Source organism: Melopsittacus undulatus, chromosome 2 (assembly GCF_012275295.1).
Source record: "Melopsittacus undulatus isolate bMelUnd1 chromosome 2, bMelUnd1.mat.Z, whole genome shotgun sequence".
Taxonomy (NCBI): domain Eukaryota; kingdom Metazoa; phylum Chordata; class Aves; order Psittaciformes; family Psittaculidae; genus Melopsittacus; species Melopsittacus undulatus.
Window position 1 is genome coordinate 57,649,538 of NC_047528.1, and position 17,425 is coordinate 57,666,962.

The window sequence follows — 17,425 nt, forward strand, 5'->3', positions numbered from 1 at the left end:
TTGTTCTCACTCCCTTGATCCACATCTGCTTTTACTGCTACCTACAAGTCAAGTCTTATATTCATCTTCAGACAACATTCCTGAAATTCTCTGCACACCTCCCTAATTAAATTGTCTTTTTTAAGAAAAACTTCTGTGTCTGGACAACATATTGTTACTTTTGAAATAATTTTGTTCATTCAATACAAATCAAATTTTCTACAAACTTCTTCCCTACTTCTCCTATTTTCCCATCACTGCTTTCTTCCATGAGACTGTCTTTGCTCAGAGGATCCAGGGATTCTCCTGTCCCATGGCTTCCATTCTAGCTACTTACTTTAATAACAGCTGGGTAAAGTTTCACCCATAGGGCCGTGCAGTCCATCCAAGTCACCATGTAGAAGAAATATTTTAAAAGAAAACCCAACCTGTAATGCCTGTATTTTCACAGTGTTGTAGCAAGATTTTCTTCTTAAGCTAATGTATCAAGTACAGCATTTCCTATTCAACATTTTAAAGTAAATGGAAATTTGCAAAACAGTAGCCAAAGAATAAATACACATCTAAGTTGCCTGACATTATCCAGTATGCTAATTATAATGTCACATACAAATATGCATGATTAACAATTAAATTATAGTTCTAAATAGAACTGAGGCAAAATACAAAATAAAACAAGCTAAGCCAGCACACCGCATCTGCAAGGGTTTGGGTTTTCTGTTTTTGTTTGGGTTTTATTTATTGTTGTTTGTTTGTTTTCTGGTTGGGTTTTTTTTTTGTTTGTTTGTGTAAAAGTAAACCTTCAGTTTAAATAAATATAAAAAAACCCCTTAAGTACACCATGTACTGAGGAGCCAGTAAAAACAGTAATAATTTTGCTGGTAAGTTAATAGTTCTAGATTCCCCAGGATGACATATCTTTGAGAGAACACAATGTGGAATCAATACTTTTAAAATACATCTCTGTAAATAGCATTTAGATCTCAATGCGAGATACTTGACAATGTCTCAAGAGTCAGCTATAATTCATATTTGTCTTTGTTTCTCTTAACTTTCCTAATAAAGATCACCTAAAATATATATTTTACTGAAATCCATTTAAGAGAAATCTGTGTGGGTATGAAGACTAACTCTCGTCATTATAAATCATAATATATGACATTACACAGAAGCAGCCCAGTAAGTTAATACTGAAGTACTATACTTCACATATACCATTTTCTAACTTGAATTATCTGAGAAAAAATAATGCACTGCCTTTCAGTGTATACTATTTCATGTATAGAAAAGATATTCTGCTTTTTAACTATTTACATTATAACTTGAGTGGCGAAGTGGTTATTAAAACTTAAGTGTTTAGTATATTTAAAATAAGGACTCTCCTAATGTTTGCACTAACTGTAAGAAAATGAAATTAAACTTCCTTCCAGTTAGCCTTTCATATACCATTTCCCAATTCTTTTTACAGTATTTTTTATATGACCAGAACCAAGAAAAAGCACTGAAAAGACAGGTCAGCAAAAAACTAGTTCTGTGTAATCAGCCTAACAGCAGTTCTGCTTAATACCGGGCAGACTTTAAAATAGACTTTTATTTAATAGTTGAAAAAAAACCCCAATACATTGAACTGGATATTTGGAAATTAATCCCACATTACTTGAAAAATAATTATTTGAAAAATAAATTTATAATTAAGTATAAAAGCCTAGCTCTGCCACACTTCAGGGTTAAACTTTACCTGTACTGAGCATAGATCGCTACATTTTTTAAGTAGATTTGCACTTTATAAGCATAGATTATTATTCATCAGCACCTCAATCAAAAGTTCATGTTCTATTTTACAGTGGTTATTTACACAAAGAAACATGGGATCAATGCAATAGCTTAAAAGTAAAGTCCTGTATGAGACTCAATACTAAAAACCAATGTAAACAAATTAAAATAGTACAGACAAGGTTTATAAATTAATGAATTCTATAGTATATATAACATACACAAAACTCCACAAAAACATGAATGTTACTGTAAATTTATAAATAAACAGTATGTTAAATAGTAGAATCACCATAAAATAGTATATTATTGTCTCCATTTTGAACAATGGAGGCAAGCACTATTAATACCCAAGAATTCTCTTATATAAAATACTAGATCTCTTCTGAGACCAGTTTGTGAAGTAAAAGGCTTACATTATTTATCTTGTGGTCATTTTTTTTCTCCTCCAGCATAGCTTGGCATTCTTTTGCTTCTGCAACAGTTTAATTAAAAGCCTTCCTCTGGTTTCAACAATACAGTGTTATTCTTTAGCCAGGGCCAGCTCTAAACAGACATGAAAATACACAAGATTTAAGGCAACATCATAATATTACAATCCAGTCATGCCAGCAAGAATGCTATTGCTCCAAGCTTAAAAACCACTTCATATTAAGTACTGACTTTCATTCTTTGGGACTTCTTCCTCCACTGACTCTGTTACCCACAGCTCAGATACAATTTTAAATTTTTTCCTAAATCTTCTCCTGAGTTTCTTCATTTCTTTTACCCGGGAATGATCTTCTCCTATAACAACATGGGAGACACCCTCTTCAAGGTGAGAGACTACTGTTGCACCATAAAAACGCAGCTCCAGAGCTCTAACTGATAGTGACGTTCCATGGATTTTGGTTCTGGGCTCATTAACAGTAGCGTAGCAATCCACATAAATAGTGCTTCCTCTGAATATACTGAGCTGACAGCTGTTCCACGAGTAACGTTCTTCTAATTCTGCAATAATGTCCAAAGGAATAACCTTATTGTCTTTCATTCTTGAGAACACTTCCTTGAGTTGTGTAACATCTGTGTCTGCTGTGTAGCTGTCTCCATAACAATCATACTCACGAGCAAAATGTTCTTTTGTGTCAGGAGACATGTGAATCATAAATGCTGGCTGCCAAGGCACCAGCATTTTGGCTTGAAAACACTGCAGAAGCCACTCTGCCCTCACCACATCATATTTGTTGGAAGCAATTATGTTTTTCACTCTGACATTCTCAGATCCTACAATGACACAGTAAGTCTCTGGCCCTGGGTTCTGTACCACGCTGCCACCCCATTCAGCTATTCTGCTTTCCAGTTCAGGCTTTGGGTGGCTTTCTGTTCCAGTCATAACACAAAACTCAACATCTTCAAATACATTTGAAATCTTGTTTACACTAGAAAGATCAGGAGCTTTGAATTGCTCAGCTATTCCGATTATCTTTTTCACCTTTGATATAGTTTTCCTTTTTTTCTCTTGTGGCTCATAATCATCTATATGAAGGTGCTTGGATGCCAGCTTCCCTTCTGCTTTGCTCCTGAGATCTTCTAACATGTCTGAAGTCATGCACTCATACCATTCTTTGTCCTCTCTTATCTTCTCAATTCGGGGGAATCTCAAAGTACAGTCAGTTTTGTACATATCACTGTTAACAATCTCGGCTGCCTTGATTTGAACTATGACAGAGTTGCAAGGTTCGATGTACATTTCAGGCTTTTCAGTTCCACACAAAATGTTAGAGGGAGGGTCCTTCCTATGGTACGGCTTCCAGTGTTTAGCCAGTTTCAAACCTAGGTCATACAATTCCTTCATAGTGTAGCCAGAGCCAACACGACAAATAGAGTGGAAAACAGTAGGTTTTTCATTTGGACGGGGAGTCTCTGCAATAGCACACAGAAAATGAGACATCATCCCACCACGTGAGCCCTTCCCCCAGTAGCCACCAACAATTAAGAGGTCCAGTTCATCCATCAGCCCATTGACATATTCTGGCTTGATTTTTAACCAGCCCTCCCCACGTTTGTCAGGCTTGTAGGTGGACATGGGATTTTTCACCATAATCCCTTCCTCTCTGTCATCTATTGCTTCATTCAAAGCATCAATTACTTCCTTTCTTGTTCTGGCATTTCTTTTGTGGACAACATGTATCCTGCCTGTTACCGGCGTAAATACACTACTTAAGATTTCATACCTTTTGCTTAGTACTTCATGCCCCAACTTCTGATCATTAACCATCAACACATCGAATACACAGAAGCAAGTCTGCAGATCAGAGTCCTCCATCATTCTTTTTATGTCAAACCTGTTTCCTTTTTGCGTAAAGGTTTGCATCTCAGGATTGTAAGCCATCATTTCACCATCGAGAATGCAATTTTGTATATTGCTCTTAAATGCATTATGAATAAATGGTGTTAATGAACCATCAAGGGGAGAAGCGCCAAACTGCTGAGTATAGTCAAACCCGTTTCGGGAAAAATATTTATATACATCTCCATCTTTGTGCATCTGCATGCGTTCACCGTCTAGCTTAGTTTCTATGTAGAATGTCTGGTTATTCATTTGTTTCTCAATTTGCTGGACATCAGCAATAGCAGCAAGCATTGGCTTAAAGGCAGAAAACAACGTGATAGAAACATCACTAAGTGAGACAGAAGGATCATGCAGCTGCCTGCAAACTTTTTCCAAATCAGTTGTGACATTGTGCAGTTCAACAGCATCAGGATGAAAAATGGAAAATATAGTTTGTTGACTGACACCAAGCTTTAGATCCTTTATAATCATCCGGATAAGCCACTTTTGTTCCAGTGCTGTGCTCTGGCTAATTAACTGAAGTAGACTTTTCTTTAAGAGACCCTTGTTTTTAGCAACATTATTGTTAGCTATTGCATCTAAGTGTTCATTGACTTGCTCTATTGTCAGTCTACCCTGTTTTGGGCTTCTGTGTTTTAACACAAAGTATGCAATCATTGCAAAATCTCCAGCATCCCCACGTGAGCCAGCAGGTGTTCTGTAATTTAAAAGCTTTGCAGCATCTTTTCCATCTTTTGGTAAATGAAGCAGTTCAATGTACAGCTTTGCAAGCATAGTTTCTTTAATTCCATAAGCCATCCTCTCTCTTTCCAACTGTGGAAGAATAAGTCGCATAGCTGGATAAAAAGAATCTGTGACATCTTTCTCTTTTTGATGAAGAGCATTGTGGAATTTCCTCCAGGAATCCAGAAACTCCTTGAAATACTTGGTTTTGTCTGGACGAGATTTACATGTCTGTATCCGCTCCAGAGTAGAACACAGATCTGCGAAAGGCACGTGAGAGGCCACCGTTCTTTTAGAAGGCTGTGAAGCAGTCGCAGAAGCCATCAGAGTCTGTTTTTCACTAAAAATAGCTACAACAAAAATATATTTGTAGAGAAAGAGCCGGTGTGTTATTCTGTCTTAAATAAAATACATGTGTATATATATATATAATTAGGATTTACTGATTTTCTCATTTTGCTAATTAGGATGTAACTGTATCTTTACATAGAGCTCACCAGCGGGTACCGCTGGCCGTCCTTATGAGTGAAGCTCAGCAGCTAAGCTACGGCGCTGCACATGGCATCACCCAGACAACAGGACCGCACGCCTGGAGAAAGCACCGCTCCCCCTTCTCGCTGCAGCGGCAGCCTTCACCGCTGAGATCCGTTCCCTTCGCTACTCTCCCTCCTCGCAGCGCAGCCCGCCCCGAAACCGACTACCCTCGGCCCGCTGCTTCCCCGGCTCCTGCTGCCCGGGGGCTGAGGGGACTCGCCGGACCCGACCTGAGGGAGGGGGTCCTGCAAGGGCGGATGCAGTTCTCGCTGGAAGCACCGGCCGCAGCGCTCACGCCCCGCCCCTCACCGCTACGAGGTTGCCATAGCCACGGGGAAGGGAAGAACGGACATCACCCGGGGGACACCCTCCGCTCGCCATCTGCCACCACCTCCCCGGTGTGGACTATCGGGACGATGGGGAAAGACGGACGGAACGGTGGAAGAACAGCCACCCCCAAGACTTACGCGGAGCCGGGAATACCCCCAAAGCCGGGGACAGTTGCATAACCGGGTCACACCGGCCGCCCTTCGCCCCGGAAAGGGAGAAGCGCCCCGCTTGTTGCAGCGGCCCATGCTCCTCCCCCTGGCGCAGTGGTTCCGGATATCGCGGCGGCAGTGGCCGCGCCTGCGCAGTTACAGCTGAGGCGGGGAAACGTTGGCGGAGCCCGGGGCAGGAAGAGAAAGGCGACCGGAGGAGCCTTGACCCGGAAGCGGAAGTCGCGGCGCTGCGATTTCCTGTTTCGCAAGGAGTGGTGGTGGAAGTTGCGCGTCGGGTCTATACCGGCTTGAGGCACTGCTACAGGCAGCGCGGAAGGATGCGGCGGGTGGGTCTTGTTTCGCCCTGCTTCAGGTCGCTTCCCAGGCGGGAGGTGGGGTAGTGGGCCCAGCCCGTTCCCGTCTGGCCGTGGCGGGGCTGGCAGGAACTGAAGAGAGCCGGTGTCGTGGGGGGAAGGAGGGTAGCGGCCGGGTTGGTTTTGGTGTGTTTTTGATGTGATATTTGGGGTCTCGCCGTGACTAAATGCTGCCCCCCACTGGGCCGGAGTGAGTGGCGGGTGGGTGCCGTGCCTTGGCGCCTGCCTTCCGTGTCGTGTCTCCTGGGAAGCTGTTGCGTTGACAACGCCGTTAGAAGTTCTTTCAGGTGCTTTCCTGCGGAGCCTTGGAAGACCTGTTGCATCCTCGCAGCAAGGTCTTACTCTGATGTTGCGTTTGCCTATGTGGAGCGGTCCGTGCAAACGGGGATGCTTGTCGAAGATGGGGTAGATTGTAATAACTTGCATGTTGCCAAGTGAATATGTTGAAAAACCTGAGGGGGATGTTTCTTTTAGATAAAATCGGAAATTTAACGTGATTGGAAAAGTAATGTGTTTCAGGAGCCCACACTCACTAGAAAGCTAAGGCTCTAATATGATAACTGTCCGTGGCTTGGTTTTTTTGGCTTTTTTTTACACAGTACCAGCATAAATCAAGTAAGGTTTATCAAGATCTGGCAGTTGGGAGGGAAAGTTATTAAAGGATTAAGGGAAAACCACTTTCAGTTATAAATCTGTAACACTTCATGCCAAGCTGTGGAAGTTTTCTGTTTGAAGTAAGTAGGAGAGGTGGCTTGCTAGTTCTTAAAGCCAGAACTCTTAAATGTCTGATACGTAGTTGTTCTTTCTGTGCTTATTCCTTGGTTAGGAGTAGTTGCTCTGCTGGTGTAAGTGGGTTTTGGTTGTTGTTTTGTTTTTTGTCAATGTGAATCGCTAAGATTTTAAAGATTTTAGTACAAAGAAACTGTATTTTCTTCCAGACTATTTATGTTTCTACTTACAATGACTTAATATTTCTACTTACAGGAGTCTTATGAATAAATATGAGTAAACATGAAGCTTGTGTAAGTCTTGTCTGTGTGTGGACGAGGTGGAGTGTGCAGTAGAAAGAAATGGATGTCCTCAGATTGCTGTGTTATTAAGAAATACCTTTTTGCCTTGAGAAGGCAGCTGTAAACGTGTGAACGCTCCTTTTAGGGCTAATTTTAAGGGTGCTCATACTCTGAAAGTTAGCTTTGAGGAAGCAATGTAAATCTAGCACAACTTTGTTGTTATGCACTATGTATGTTTTATACTCTATGTTGTATGTATAGTCCAGACCATTTTGACGTGATTCTTTAAATTCATTGTAAGATGTTGTTTTCAAGTTTATCAGATGTTCCAAACAAGAGCTGAGCTTGACAGGAGCATGAACACGATATGCATGCGTTCATTCATAAAGCAGATGCAGCTTCTAGGATTATTGGCTGTTAGCACTTCTTAATTTTCTGTCAAGTAACTGAAGACAAACTAATTATGTGTGTAATTGAAAAGTAATTTTACTCAAAGTTCATAAATGGAATTGTCTTTCAGGCAGAGATGAAGCCTGGGAAATCATCACATCCAAAGGTAAATGTTTTATATTGTGATTAGTGTACGAAATTAGAACTTCTAAATATTAAAATATATAGGCAAAGACAAAGAAATACAACAGAATTCGTGGCAACTGCCATTCAAAAATAAATAAAAGTTATCCCAAGTGCTGTAAGTGTGCACTTGAGTTTGTGATCTTCAGCTGATAATGACATTTACCATTTAAGACTAGCATTAGAACACAGCTATTAAAATTATGGGATCTGTAGCTTATCTATCCCCCAACACGAGAGGGATGTGGAGCTACTTGAGTGAGTCCAGAGGAGGGCCATGAAGATCATCAGAGAGCTGGAGCAGTTTTACTATGAAGACAAGCTGAGAGAGCTGGGCTTGTTCAGCCTGGAAAAGGATCTGGGGAGACTTTAGAGAAGCCTTTCAGTACCTAAAGGGGGCTTACAAGAAATCTGGAGAAGGACTTTTGACAAGGACATGTAGTGACAGTACAAGGGAGAATGGCTTTAAAGTGGAAGAGGGTGGATTTAGATTAGATACAAGCAAGAAGCTCTTTACTGTGAGGCTCTGGAGCAGGTTGCCCAGAGAAGCTGTGAATGCCCCATCCCTGGAAAGTGTTTAAGCCCAGGCTGGATAGGGCTTTGAGCAGCCTGGTTTATTGGGAGGTGTCCCTGTCATGGCATGGGGATTAGAACTAAATGAACTTTAAGTTCCATTTCAACCCAAACCATTCTAGGATCCTGTGAAATTAAAATAAAAGCAGTGCACAAATGAAAGTAGCATGGCTTATAAAATCAACTGCATTAGTCTTCAAATAGTAATCCTTAGCATATATGAAATAGCCATCTGCAAAACTTAATCACCTTAAGTAAGATTTTTATTGCTGCTTTGCTTTTCAGTATTTCTTTTTAATGAGGGAGTCTCCTTTTTGTGAATGTCTTGTTGAGAAAGAATTTTTGGAGTCTTTCATTTTGCAAGACAGCAACATTCTGAATAGCATAGATAATGAGAGTGCTTTTATTGTTTTGTTATAAATGTTTTATGCAGGAGATGTTTGTCAACTTCATTAGGAAATTCTCTTACAAATTAGAGTAATTAGACTTTATGGGTCTCCTAACATAGACTTTATATACAAATTAGACTTTATGGGTCTCCTGGTTACTGTGATTTCTTTACTAAAGAAATGGATACAGGAATTGAATTTTCATATAGAAAATATTTGTGCATACTTGGATGTGGATATTGAATGTTAGCTCATAAATAATATAAGAAAAAAGAGAAAAAAAATTGTTCACCAATTTTAGGTATTTGGAGTAGATGCACTATATAAATTCACATTGCCTTTGGTTAGTATATGAATCTTAAGATGTAACAGTTTTATTTCTAATCTATGTCTAATTGCTGCATGAAATAGAGATGGCAGTTTTCCCTGGTCATATTTATGGAGTGTGGAGGCTGTGACCCTCTGTCATTTGATCCTACAAAGATGGCTGGTGCAGTTGCAACCCTTCCCAGTAGCATTAGACTGTAGAGCTTACTTTGGTGTGGGTCTGTGACTTAATTGAATGCTTAGATGCATCTCTCCATGTCAAGCTCCTTTAGATTTAATTAAACTTCTTACTGCACTATGTTATTTTAGGAAGTTACAATTTTGAGTGTGTCTAAACTGTAATAATTATTTGCTGTATAACTTAGTGTTCTGAAACAAGTGAACCCGTGTTGTCACTTCCAGACACTATGCTTATTTAAGTCAGTGTTACAGTGATTACTATAGTTCTCATGTATATTTGGCAGTTTTTGTCTGTTTCTGTATTACGCTTGAAACCAGCAGTGAATAATGTGAAGAAATTATGTGTGTGCTGTGAGACATAATTTATCTGGAAAGAAGATTTAATCCATTGTCATTAACATAACCCTCTTTTTATGCTGTGTGTATGTTTTTGTCTTGAGTTTGTTTTCATGTTTGAACTTTCAGCAGTTGCGCTTTTCATTTTTCAGAGAATAATGTAGGTAGCTGACTCTTTCCAGTGGTCTTGTATGATAATATAATCTTTCATCTGAAGTTTTAGTACAGATTACTGATCTGATAGTGGAATATTGTCATTATAAATCAGAACCAATCCAAATTAGCAAAACAACTGGCATAAATGTAACTGTAATGTAGTATCTTACTGTAAAAGAATCTCTTTCTTCTGACCAGTTGTTGCAGTGTCATTAGTTGATCTAGATTCTGACAGACAGATGCAAGACAATAGCAGACCCGATACACAGTATGAGCCTCCACTGGTTGTAGAGTCAAGTGCATGAGCTTATTTAATGTTCTTCTTGGCCAGCAACTTAGAAAAAGGGGTATTTTTGTTTGTGTTTCCTGAATTCTAGAATTACTTATATGAGAAGCTTTGAGAAACTGGTGATACAGTCTGTATGGATGTTCTGTTGGTTGGTAGGGAAGACTGGTGGAAAGTGTAAGTTATTAATGGTCCCAGTCAACCAATTTTCTAGTGGTCCTGATGGAACTTGCTCGCTGAAATAATGTAAATGGGATTTTGATGGTTCTAAAGGCTTTTTCATTATGATTGGTTTCCTGCTTGATTTAAAGTTGAATGCTTTCAAAAAACTCAAAGAGTTTGCTACCAAGTTTGATGTTTATACTTCAGTGTGTTGACTTGCCATTTATCTTGTGCAAACATGAATGCTTAAATCACTTCCTATTTCTTTCCCCTGTATTTACACATATATGTTTGGGGTTTTGTTTTTTTCAGGATTTACTTGGAGTAAAAGATCACTGACTTCTACAATGGAAAAGTCATGGATGCTTTGGACCTTTGTTAAAAGATGGCTACTAGCTTTGGCTTCCTGGTCTTGGAGTCTCTGCCGTATTTGTCTCTTACCCTTGATAGTAACTTTTCACTTATATGGAGGCATTATACTGCTTATATTAATATTTGTATCAATAGCGGGTATATTATATAAATTCCAGGATGTGCTGCTTTACTTTCCTGAACAGCCCTCTTCATCACGCCTTTATGTTCCTATGCCTACTGGTATACCACATGAAAATATCTTCATCAAAACCAAAGATGGAGTTCTTCTCAATCTTATTCTACTGAGGTACACTGGGGACAATGCAGCTTATTCTCCAACCATCATTTACTTCCATGGGAATGCAGGCAACATTGGCCACAGATTGCCCAATGCTTTGTTGATGCTGGTAAACCTGAAAGTAAACTTAATTCTTGTTGATTATAGAGGATATGGAAAAAGTGAAGGAGAAGCAAGTGAAGAAGGTTTGTACTTAGATTCTGAGGCTGTTTTAGACTATGTGATGACTCGGTCTGATCTTGACAAAACAAAAATTTTTCTTTTTGGCCGTTCCTTGGGGGGAGCAGTAGCTATTCACTTAGCTTCTGAAAATTCCCATAGGATTTCTGCTATCGTGGTGGAGAACACCTTTCTTAGTATCCCATACATGGCCAGCACTTTGTTTTCTTTCTTTCCAATGAGGTATCTTCCTTTATGGTGCTACAAAAATAAATTTCTGTCCTACAGAAAAATCTCTCAGTGTAGAATGCCTTCTCTCTTCATCTCTGGGTTGTCTGATCAGTTAATTCCACCAGTTATGATGAAGCAACTTTATGAATTATCCCCAGCTCGGACTAAGAGATTGGCAATATTTCCTGACGGAACTCATAATGACACTTGGCAGTGCCAGGGTTATTTCACTGCACTTGAACAGTTCATCAAAGAAGTAATAAAGAGTCACTCCCCTGAAGAAATGGCGAAAACATCATCTAATGTAACAATAATTTAACTGCTATTCTTTTGTGGGTTTGGGGTGGGGGGGTGTACCTGCACTGTACCTTGATTTGTGAAAAGTGGTACAAGAATGTCAATTTTTAAATGTATGTCATGTCTATACTTGCCTAAAGAGTGAAATTAAACTTGGAAAGATACGATGCTTTATTAAGGTGGTCCAGATAACTTTTACACTTGCAGCATTGTAAATGAACCATTTTATGTCTTTCTCATACTTTTTTGGTATCTCTGTCCATATATTCCATTTGTTTGATATGTACAACAGACGCTATTAAAGGAACTTGCTACAAAAGTAGTACAGAATGTATTAGTTTAGGTCAACAGGAGGTTCTTCAGTATTCACTGCTGTATGTGTGAACTTTTTGGACAGTCATGGTTAGCACAATGATTTGTTGCTTCTCTTAGAGTTGATTTAAAGTGTGCTATGCATGAGATTAGTATTTTATTGCTTGAGATTTTCTATTATGCAAGGTGGGAAGTCTTTAATGTGCTAAATAATATAAAATAACATTAATGGTAGAGTATACTTGCAGATATCCTGGGTTATTACTGTTTTTTATGGTTATGCATACATAAATATTTCAAACTGTAGGTGAAAAGGAAAAGACAACTATTCCTTGTTTTCATTTTACTATTTGTATTCTAATAGTTCCTGGAAAGTTGTATGTGCCTAAACATCATGGCTTCAGGATTTTGCCCAGGTAACTTCTTCATAGAAAACAGAAGTAACCTTCAAAAAGAGAGCAGTGCAATCTAAGTTTCTTTCTAACTCATGCTCTCCTCACTAACATACAGACAAATTACTTGGATGTGTTAGTCTGGTGTGCAACTCAGGTGGGATTTCCCAAGGCAGAGTGTATGGTGTGATAGAAAGGAGTGTCATACAAGGTAAAAGTATGTTTTTGTGTTTGGGTCTTTATTTGTGTGTGTGTGTGGGGGGTTCATTTGTTTTGTTTTGTTTTGTTTTTTTTTTTTTGCTGGTGTAGTCACATGCCTGTGCCCTTTATTTATATCTCCAAAACAAACAAATCCAAATAATTACCAGTGAACACATGAGTAGAGATTAAAGTATACCAGTTGTTACAGTAAAAATAATAAAAATGAGCTGTGCATTAGATTTAGTAGACCTATGCTTAGCTAGTCTGAAAGAGGTGACTTTTATTTTGACACTTGCACCCATTTGCTTCCAGAAAGTTTCTTACAGTTCTGTGGTACCATGTGGAAGTATCCTGAGCATCACCAGAAGTGAGTTTTCTTTACCTCTGCTGGGATTTTTGGAGCTACTACCACCATTTCAGAGCCAGCATTACTTAATTTGAGAGAGTTTGATTCTGACAATGTTGGGAGTGTTGGTTGTGTTTTAGGAGTCCTCCTAGGTAGCCATGAAAGTTGTATTCTGTTAGCTTAGTCTGTATGGGAGTGGGGCTGTTTAAATGTCTTTTGCAGGTTTATTTGCTGCAGATGATAGTTTGCCCCGTCAAAAAAATTTCTTATGGGAAGACTGAACTGTGGAGACTCTTACACACAATCTGTACAATTGCCCTCCGACTGAAAATTTTAAGGGAACTTTTCTGCAGGTTGTCTTGATTCAGAAAAGCATCTCAGCACATACTTAAAATATGTTTCCTGATGGTATTTTAAGCTTGTGCTTAAGTTTTCTGATTGAATAAAACTGCTTTCCTGAGCTGGTGCCTTAATGGTTATGCCTGCTAAAATTTATTACATGAAATTACAAGTCTTATGTACATGTGGGTAAGAGTTGTCAGCAATTTATAGATACACCAGAAGTTGCTGCTTTCTCTGGTAAGTATATCTTGTCATACTATTATTAAAGTTTTCTTGAGTCAGTTGAAAAGGGTATAGATCTTTTTGGATATACGGACTTACAGTCATTATAGACAAGCACAGTTTTAAGTCTGAGTGAAACCAAAACTATCTCCTCAGCCTTCCAGTGGTGGAATTTTTTTTGAGGGGAGGAAAAAGGTGGGAAAGGTTATTTGTGAAGTTTGGCTGTGTGTGTGTGTGTATATAGCAGAAGGGAGTTAATGGACATAGCAGTCCCTTTCCCTCATGTGTTCTAAAATGACAGTGTGAGCTGCTTGCATAGGTTGTTCCAGCTGCTTTACATTGATTTAGAATTATGGTGGAGGGAGTCAAGGAGAATAAGTGGGCAAATACCACTTTTCTAAGAATAAGTTGATAAAGCCAAAATAGATTACTTGTTGGAAATAGAATGAAGAGAAAGTAAATAATGGTTTCAGAAGTTGTCATAATTTTCCATTAAATATCTTGTTTTCATTAAATGTAGATTTCTAAAGTAACACAATTTTTTACACTACTTTGTACCAATTGAACAAAAACATCAAACCAAAACACCCCAGTATGATGTGGCACTTAGATACAAATGAAGTATTCTCTTTTGGGCACACAGTTGGCTAAGTCAGTCAAATGTGTGGCATTACATTATGGCAATCTGGAGCTGTTCAAAGTGGAGTGTTTGTAAATGTTACTTTTGATTATCAAGCCAGATCTTTTCACTCTGTTGTCTGGAGAACGTAAAGAAGAACCTTTGTTGGATTTTGCAGGTGTTCGGTATGCGAAGACACAGTTGTCATATATGCATCCTTTACACTTAATCTGGTTTCTTCTACCTTCCACATGCACATTTTTACTTCTCCCTTAATGGGCTGGCTGCATACAGTTATGAATGAATGTATGTTATGCTGGTTTTCATTGCATTGGCTCTGAAATACACAGAAAGAAAATAGGAAGGAAATGGCTAATGCAAATACGCTGCTGGTCTATGTACTCTCTTTTAAAGGAGAGATAAGGGGGAAGAAACTTGTTCTGAAAAGTGAAGACATTATTTTATAGTCTGTGTGATGGAAACCCACAATTGCCTGCTGCTAAAAAGTGAACTGCAAACAATGTATTACTAATAACTTTAAAATTGCCAAAAGGTGTATTATGATACTGTTCCATTTATTCCACTTAATACTCTTTTCTCTTAACAGTTCTCCATTTGTGTATAGAAGCTTCCCAAGTATTTGTCTTGTACATAGAAATTTTTAGTTTGGGAAAAGGAAATTAAGTTATTTTCATGAGTTTGTGAGAAAGCCTCTTGGTTTAATTATGCTTATTAAAGACATTGTCTCTTTTATAAGAGGAAATTCAAGTTAAAAAAAGAAAGGGGGGTGTGGGGAAATAGGGGTCAGGAGTTGAACAGCTGTAGCAGTAGAGTCCGTGTAAGAAAGCATCCAGCACACGTTTGTGTGTGTGGTTTTAATTAGTGGAAATACTTGCAGCTTCCCAAGTTTACATTCCCAATACTTGTTTGTGAAATGCAGAGAGATAAGTGATGCTTTCATCATGTTAACTGGTATAGCTGCCCTCATGTCCATTTCTCAGGTAAAATTAGAAATAGAGCACAAATATGTTTGGTAGGCTACGGACAATCTCAGTTGAAGGGCAGATGGATTAAGTACAAAATATGCATATCAGCATCTCTTAAGCTAATCATTTGCATCATGTCAGATGTTCACAGTGAAAAACACAAGGCTGAATTGAGAGTCCAAGGTATGGTCTCTTGGTTAAAAGATGCTGACATACCTCCATTTGTATTTTATAATTCAATTTTGAAGTGCATTTTTATTTCTGTTAATGACAGGTGATTCTGCTAGGGGCACTTCTGCCAAATATAAAATCAGTGCCTCTTGCATGTCATGTAGTGGAATCAGCCTGATGTATCCCATTCAGAATAATTTACAATGCCATCCTGCTTGTATAATTTAGAGTAGAACCCTGCAGAAGTGTAAATAGTGATAACATTGAAGTTCTAAATAACACTTGTGTTCTGAATTCAGAAACAGTCATTGAAAATATGATGCAAGCTATTTGTTTGGGTTTTTTCTTTAATATATAAGTAAAGCAAAAATGTCTTAAAGTATTCTTAAGTTTTGTAGACAAAGCATTAATGTTACTGTACATGTGCTAATTGTGGCAAAGTTTTACATTCTCATTCTAGTCTGGTTTTTACAATAACATTAATTTTACAAAAAACACTTTTCTATTTTTATGTACTGACATATGCAATAAATTGATACATTGAAACTGCTGTTAATGGCTTGTTCTAGTTTGTGGCCTGTCTTCAGTGCATGTACAGGGGTATTTTTGTATGTGTGGTAACTGATTAGCCTCAAGGTGTCATTTTCAGTTACTTATTAAAACCAAAGCATGTGAATTAGACATCTGCATTGTTCAATGCAGTATTTGTGGAAAGCTGTTTACAGCAGGGAAAAAATTTATTGCAAATACCTGTTTTGAGTTTTGCCACGTATCCTCACTTTCAGGAAGTGTTAATAAATAAGACTAATACATGGTAGTTCTCCATCCCTTTGAACACAATCTGCTTTTCCAAATGTCTCTGTTATCTGGGAGACTGAGAGATAGCCTAAATATTATGTCAATGAGGAAATATTTTTAAGTGTTTCTGACTAATTTTACCATCTATTGCTGGTAATATTTAAAATGCTATAATACCACTTTAGCAGGTTTGTAGTTTAGTCATGTAGCTGCAGTGAGATACTTGAGCTGGAGCAACTCCTACTTTCTTACACAAAAATGCATAGCTAAGCTTATAGCACCTCTGCTCCCATCCTGCATGGTTAATGTGTAGTACACGGAAAATAAGGGTTTGCTGCTGGCTTTTCTAAAGCTATAAAATATGTGTCCTGGATTACTTTAAAATAGAGCTATCAGTTCAATTTTAACCCAATACCTAGGAAACTGAGGTAGGGGGTGGGTGGTACATTTTAATACTTTATTCAACATCTGTATTATTTTAATTTAAAAAATATTTCTAATTTGTGAGAAGGAAGCTATGACAGTAAAGGAGCAGCTCAGATTTAATACCTCATGTGAACACTGTCCTTGAATGTAAAGCAGTTTGCTGTCTTGTGAACTATGTTACTAAAAAACTTATTTGTGCAGTGCCTTTTCTTGTTTGGAAATTGATAAGCAGCTGAGCTATGAAGGAACTGTGGGCTACAGAGGAATTGTGTTCTGGAATGTCTTGTTATATGCATTTTGTTAGTAGATATGTGTAGACAAAGATAAAATACAGTATTTGAATTTCTGAATGCTACTTAAACATAGTAGATTCATAAGGATATATGAACATCTACATTTAAATGATATAAATGAAACTTAAACCAGAAGCAGGGGACTCACTGTCTTTTTAAAAATGTCAAGTTTAGATAGGTAAGGTTTTGACAAAATACTGCACCATTAGCTAAGCAGTAATTACTTGCTCTGAACTTAAAATCTTTTGTTGGACCCTATTCAGGGTCTTAGTTCTGTCTCTGTAAGTAGTTAAGGAAAAAACACTGAATACTTTCTAGAAATGTTTTGAAAATGTTAATGTGATTAATTTGTTATGCTTCAGCTGGGGCGGGGGCAGAATAATTCTATGCCTTGAGAAAGCAGAAATTTTACGTTCTCTGGAAGAGTCGGTACAGCTTAAGAGTAGATCTGGTTTTAATGCATTAGAAAACACAGTCCCACTCATAATTGTTGGAAGTACATTTTTAATATTCTTAAGTGATGAGCTGCATGAAGCAAAACTGCAAGGTTGCCGATGTCAGATGTCAGAGAGATGTTGCTGCTAGTTTTGATGAGCAACTAAGCAACAGATTTGCTGCTTGAAGACAGAAAGGAAGTTCTACAGCTGTTTTGTGTTCTGCTAATTATTTATAAAAGTTCAAAGGGAAAAATCAGGCAGAGGCTGTTCCCTTCTAATAGTGTAGCAATTAGATACAGCTATGAAGAAATAATGCTATGATTTGAAAATTCTTGGATCCCTGTGCTGTACCCTC

General features: G+C 38.2%; 2 protein-coding genes across 4 annotated transcripts; one reads left to right on the forward strand and one right to left on the reverse strand.

The window, feature by feature from the left end:
• Positions 1–1,518: 1,518 nt before the first annotated feature.
• LIG4 (DNA ligase 4) lies at positions 1,519–5,935 on the reverse strand. The gene is made up of 2 exons (XM_005155129.3): positions 5,809–5,935; positions 1,519–5,157 (listed from the first exon to the last, which is right to left on the reverse strand). The coding sequence occupies exons 1-2, from the start codon at positions 5,846–5,848 to the stop codon at positions 2,399–2,401; spliced, it is 2,799 nt and encodes a 932-aa protein (XP_005155186.3). The 5' UTR covers positions 5,849–5,935; the 3' UTR covers positions 1,519–2,398.
• Positions 5,936–6,072: 137 nt separating this feature from the next.
• ABHD13 (abhydrolase domain containing 13) lies at positions 6,073–15,667 on the forward strand. 3 transcript variants are annotated; one of them, XM_031045570.2, is made up of 3 exons: positions 6,073–6,167; positions 7,725–7,760; positions 10,499–15,667. In XM_031045570.2, the coding sequence occupies exon 3, from the start codon at positions 10,534–10,536 to the stop codon at positions 11,545–11,547; it is 1,014 nt and encodes a 337-aa protein (XP_030901430.1). In that variant the 5' UTR covers positions 6,073–6,167; positions 7,725–7,760; positions 10,499–10,533; the 3' UTR covers positions 11,548–15,667. The 3 variants fall into 3 exon arrangements, with proteins under 3 accessions (XP_030901430.1, XP_005145298.1, XP_030901429.1); XM_005145241.3 differs by having other exon boundaries at positions 7,729–7,760; XM_031045569.2 differs by lacking the exon at positions 7,725–7,760.
• The last annotated feature ends 1,758 nt before the right edge of the window (positions 15,668–17,425 follow it).

Coding starts and splice junctions, on each gene's coding strand:
- LIG4 (XM_005155129.3), bottom strand. CDS start 5,848: ATGCAACTGTCCCCGGCTTTGGGGGTATTCCCGGCTCCGC. Junction 5,158..5,808: donor GGGGGTATTCCCGGCTCCGC/GTAAGTCTTGGG, acceptor TTTTTGTTGTAG/CTATTTTTAGTGAAAAACAG.
- ABHD13 (XM_031045570.2), top strand. CDS start 10,534: ATGGAAAAGTCATGGATGCTTTGGACCTTTGTTAAAAGATGGCTACTA.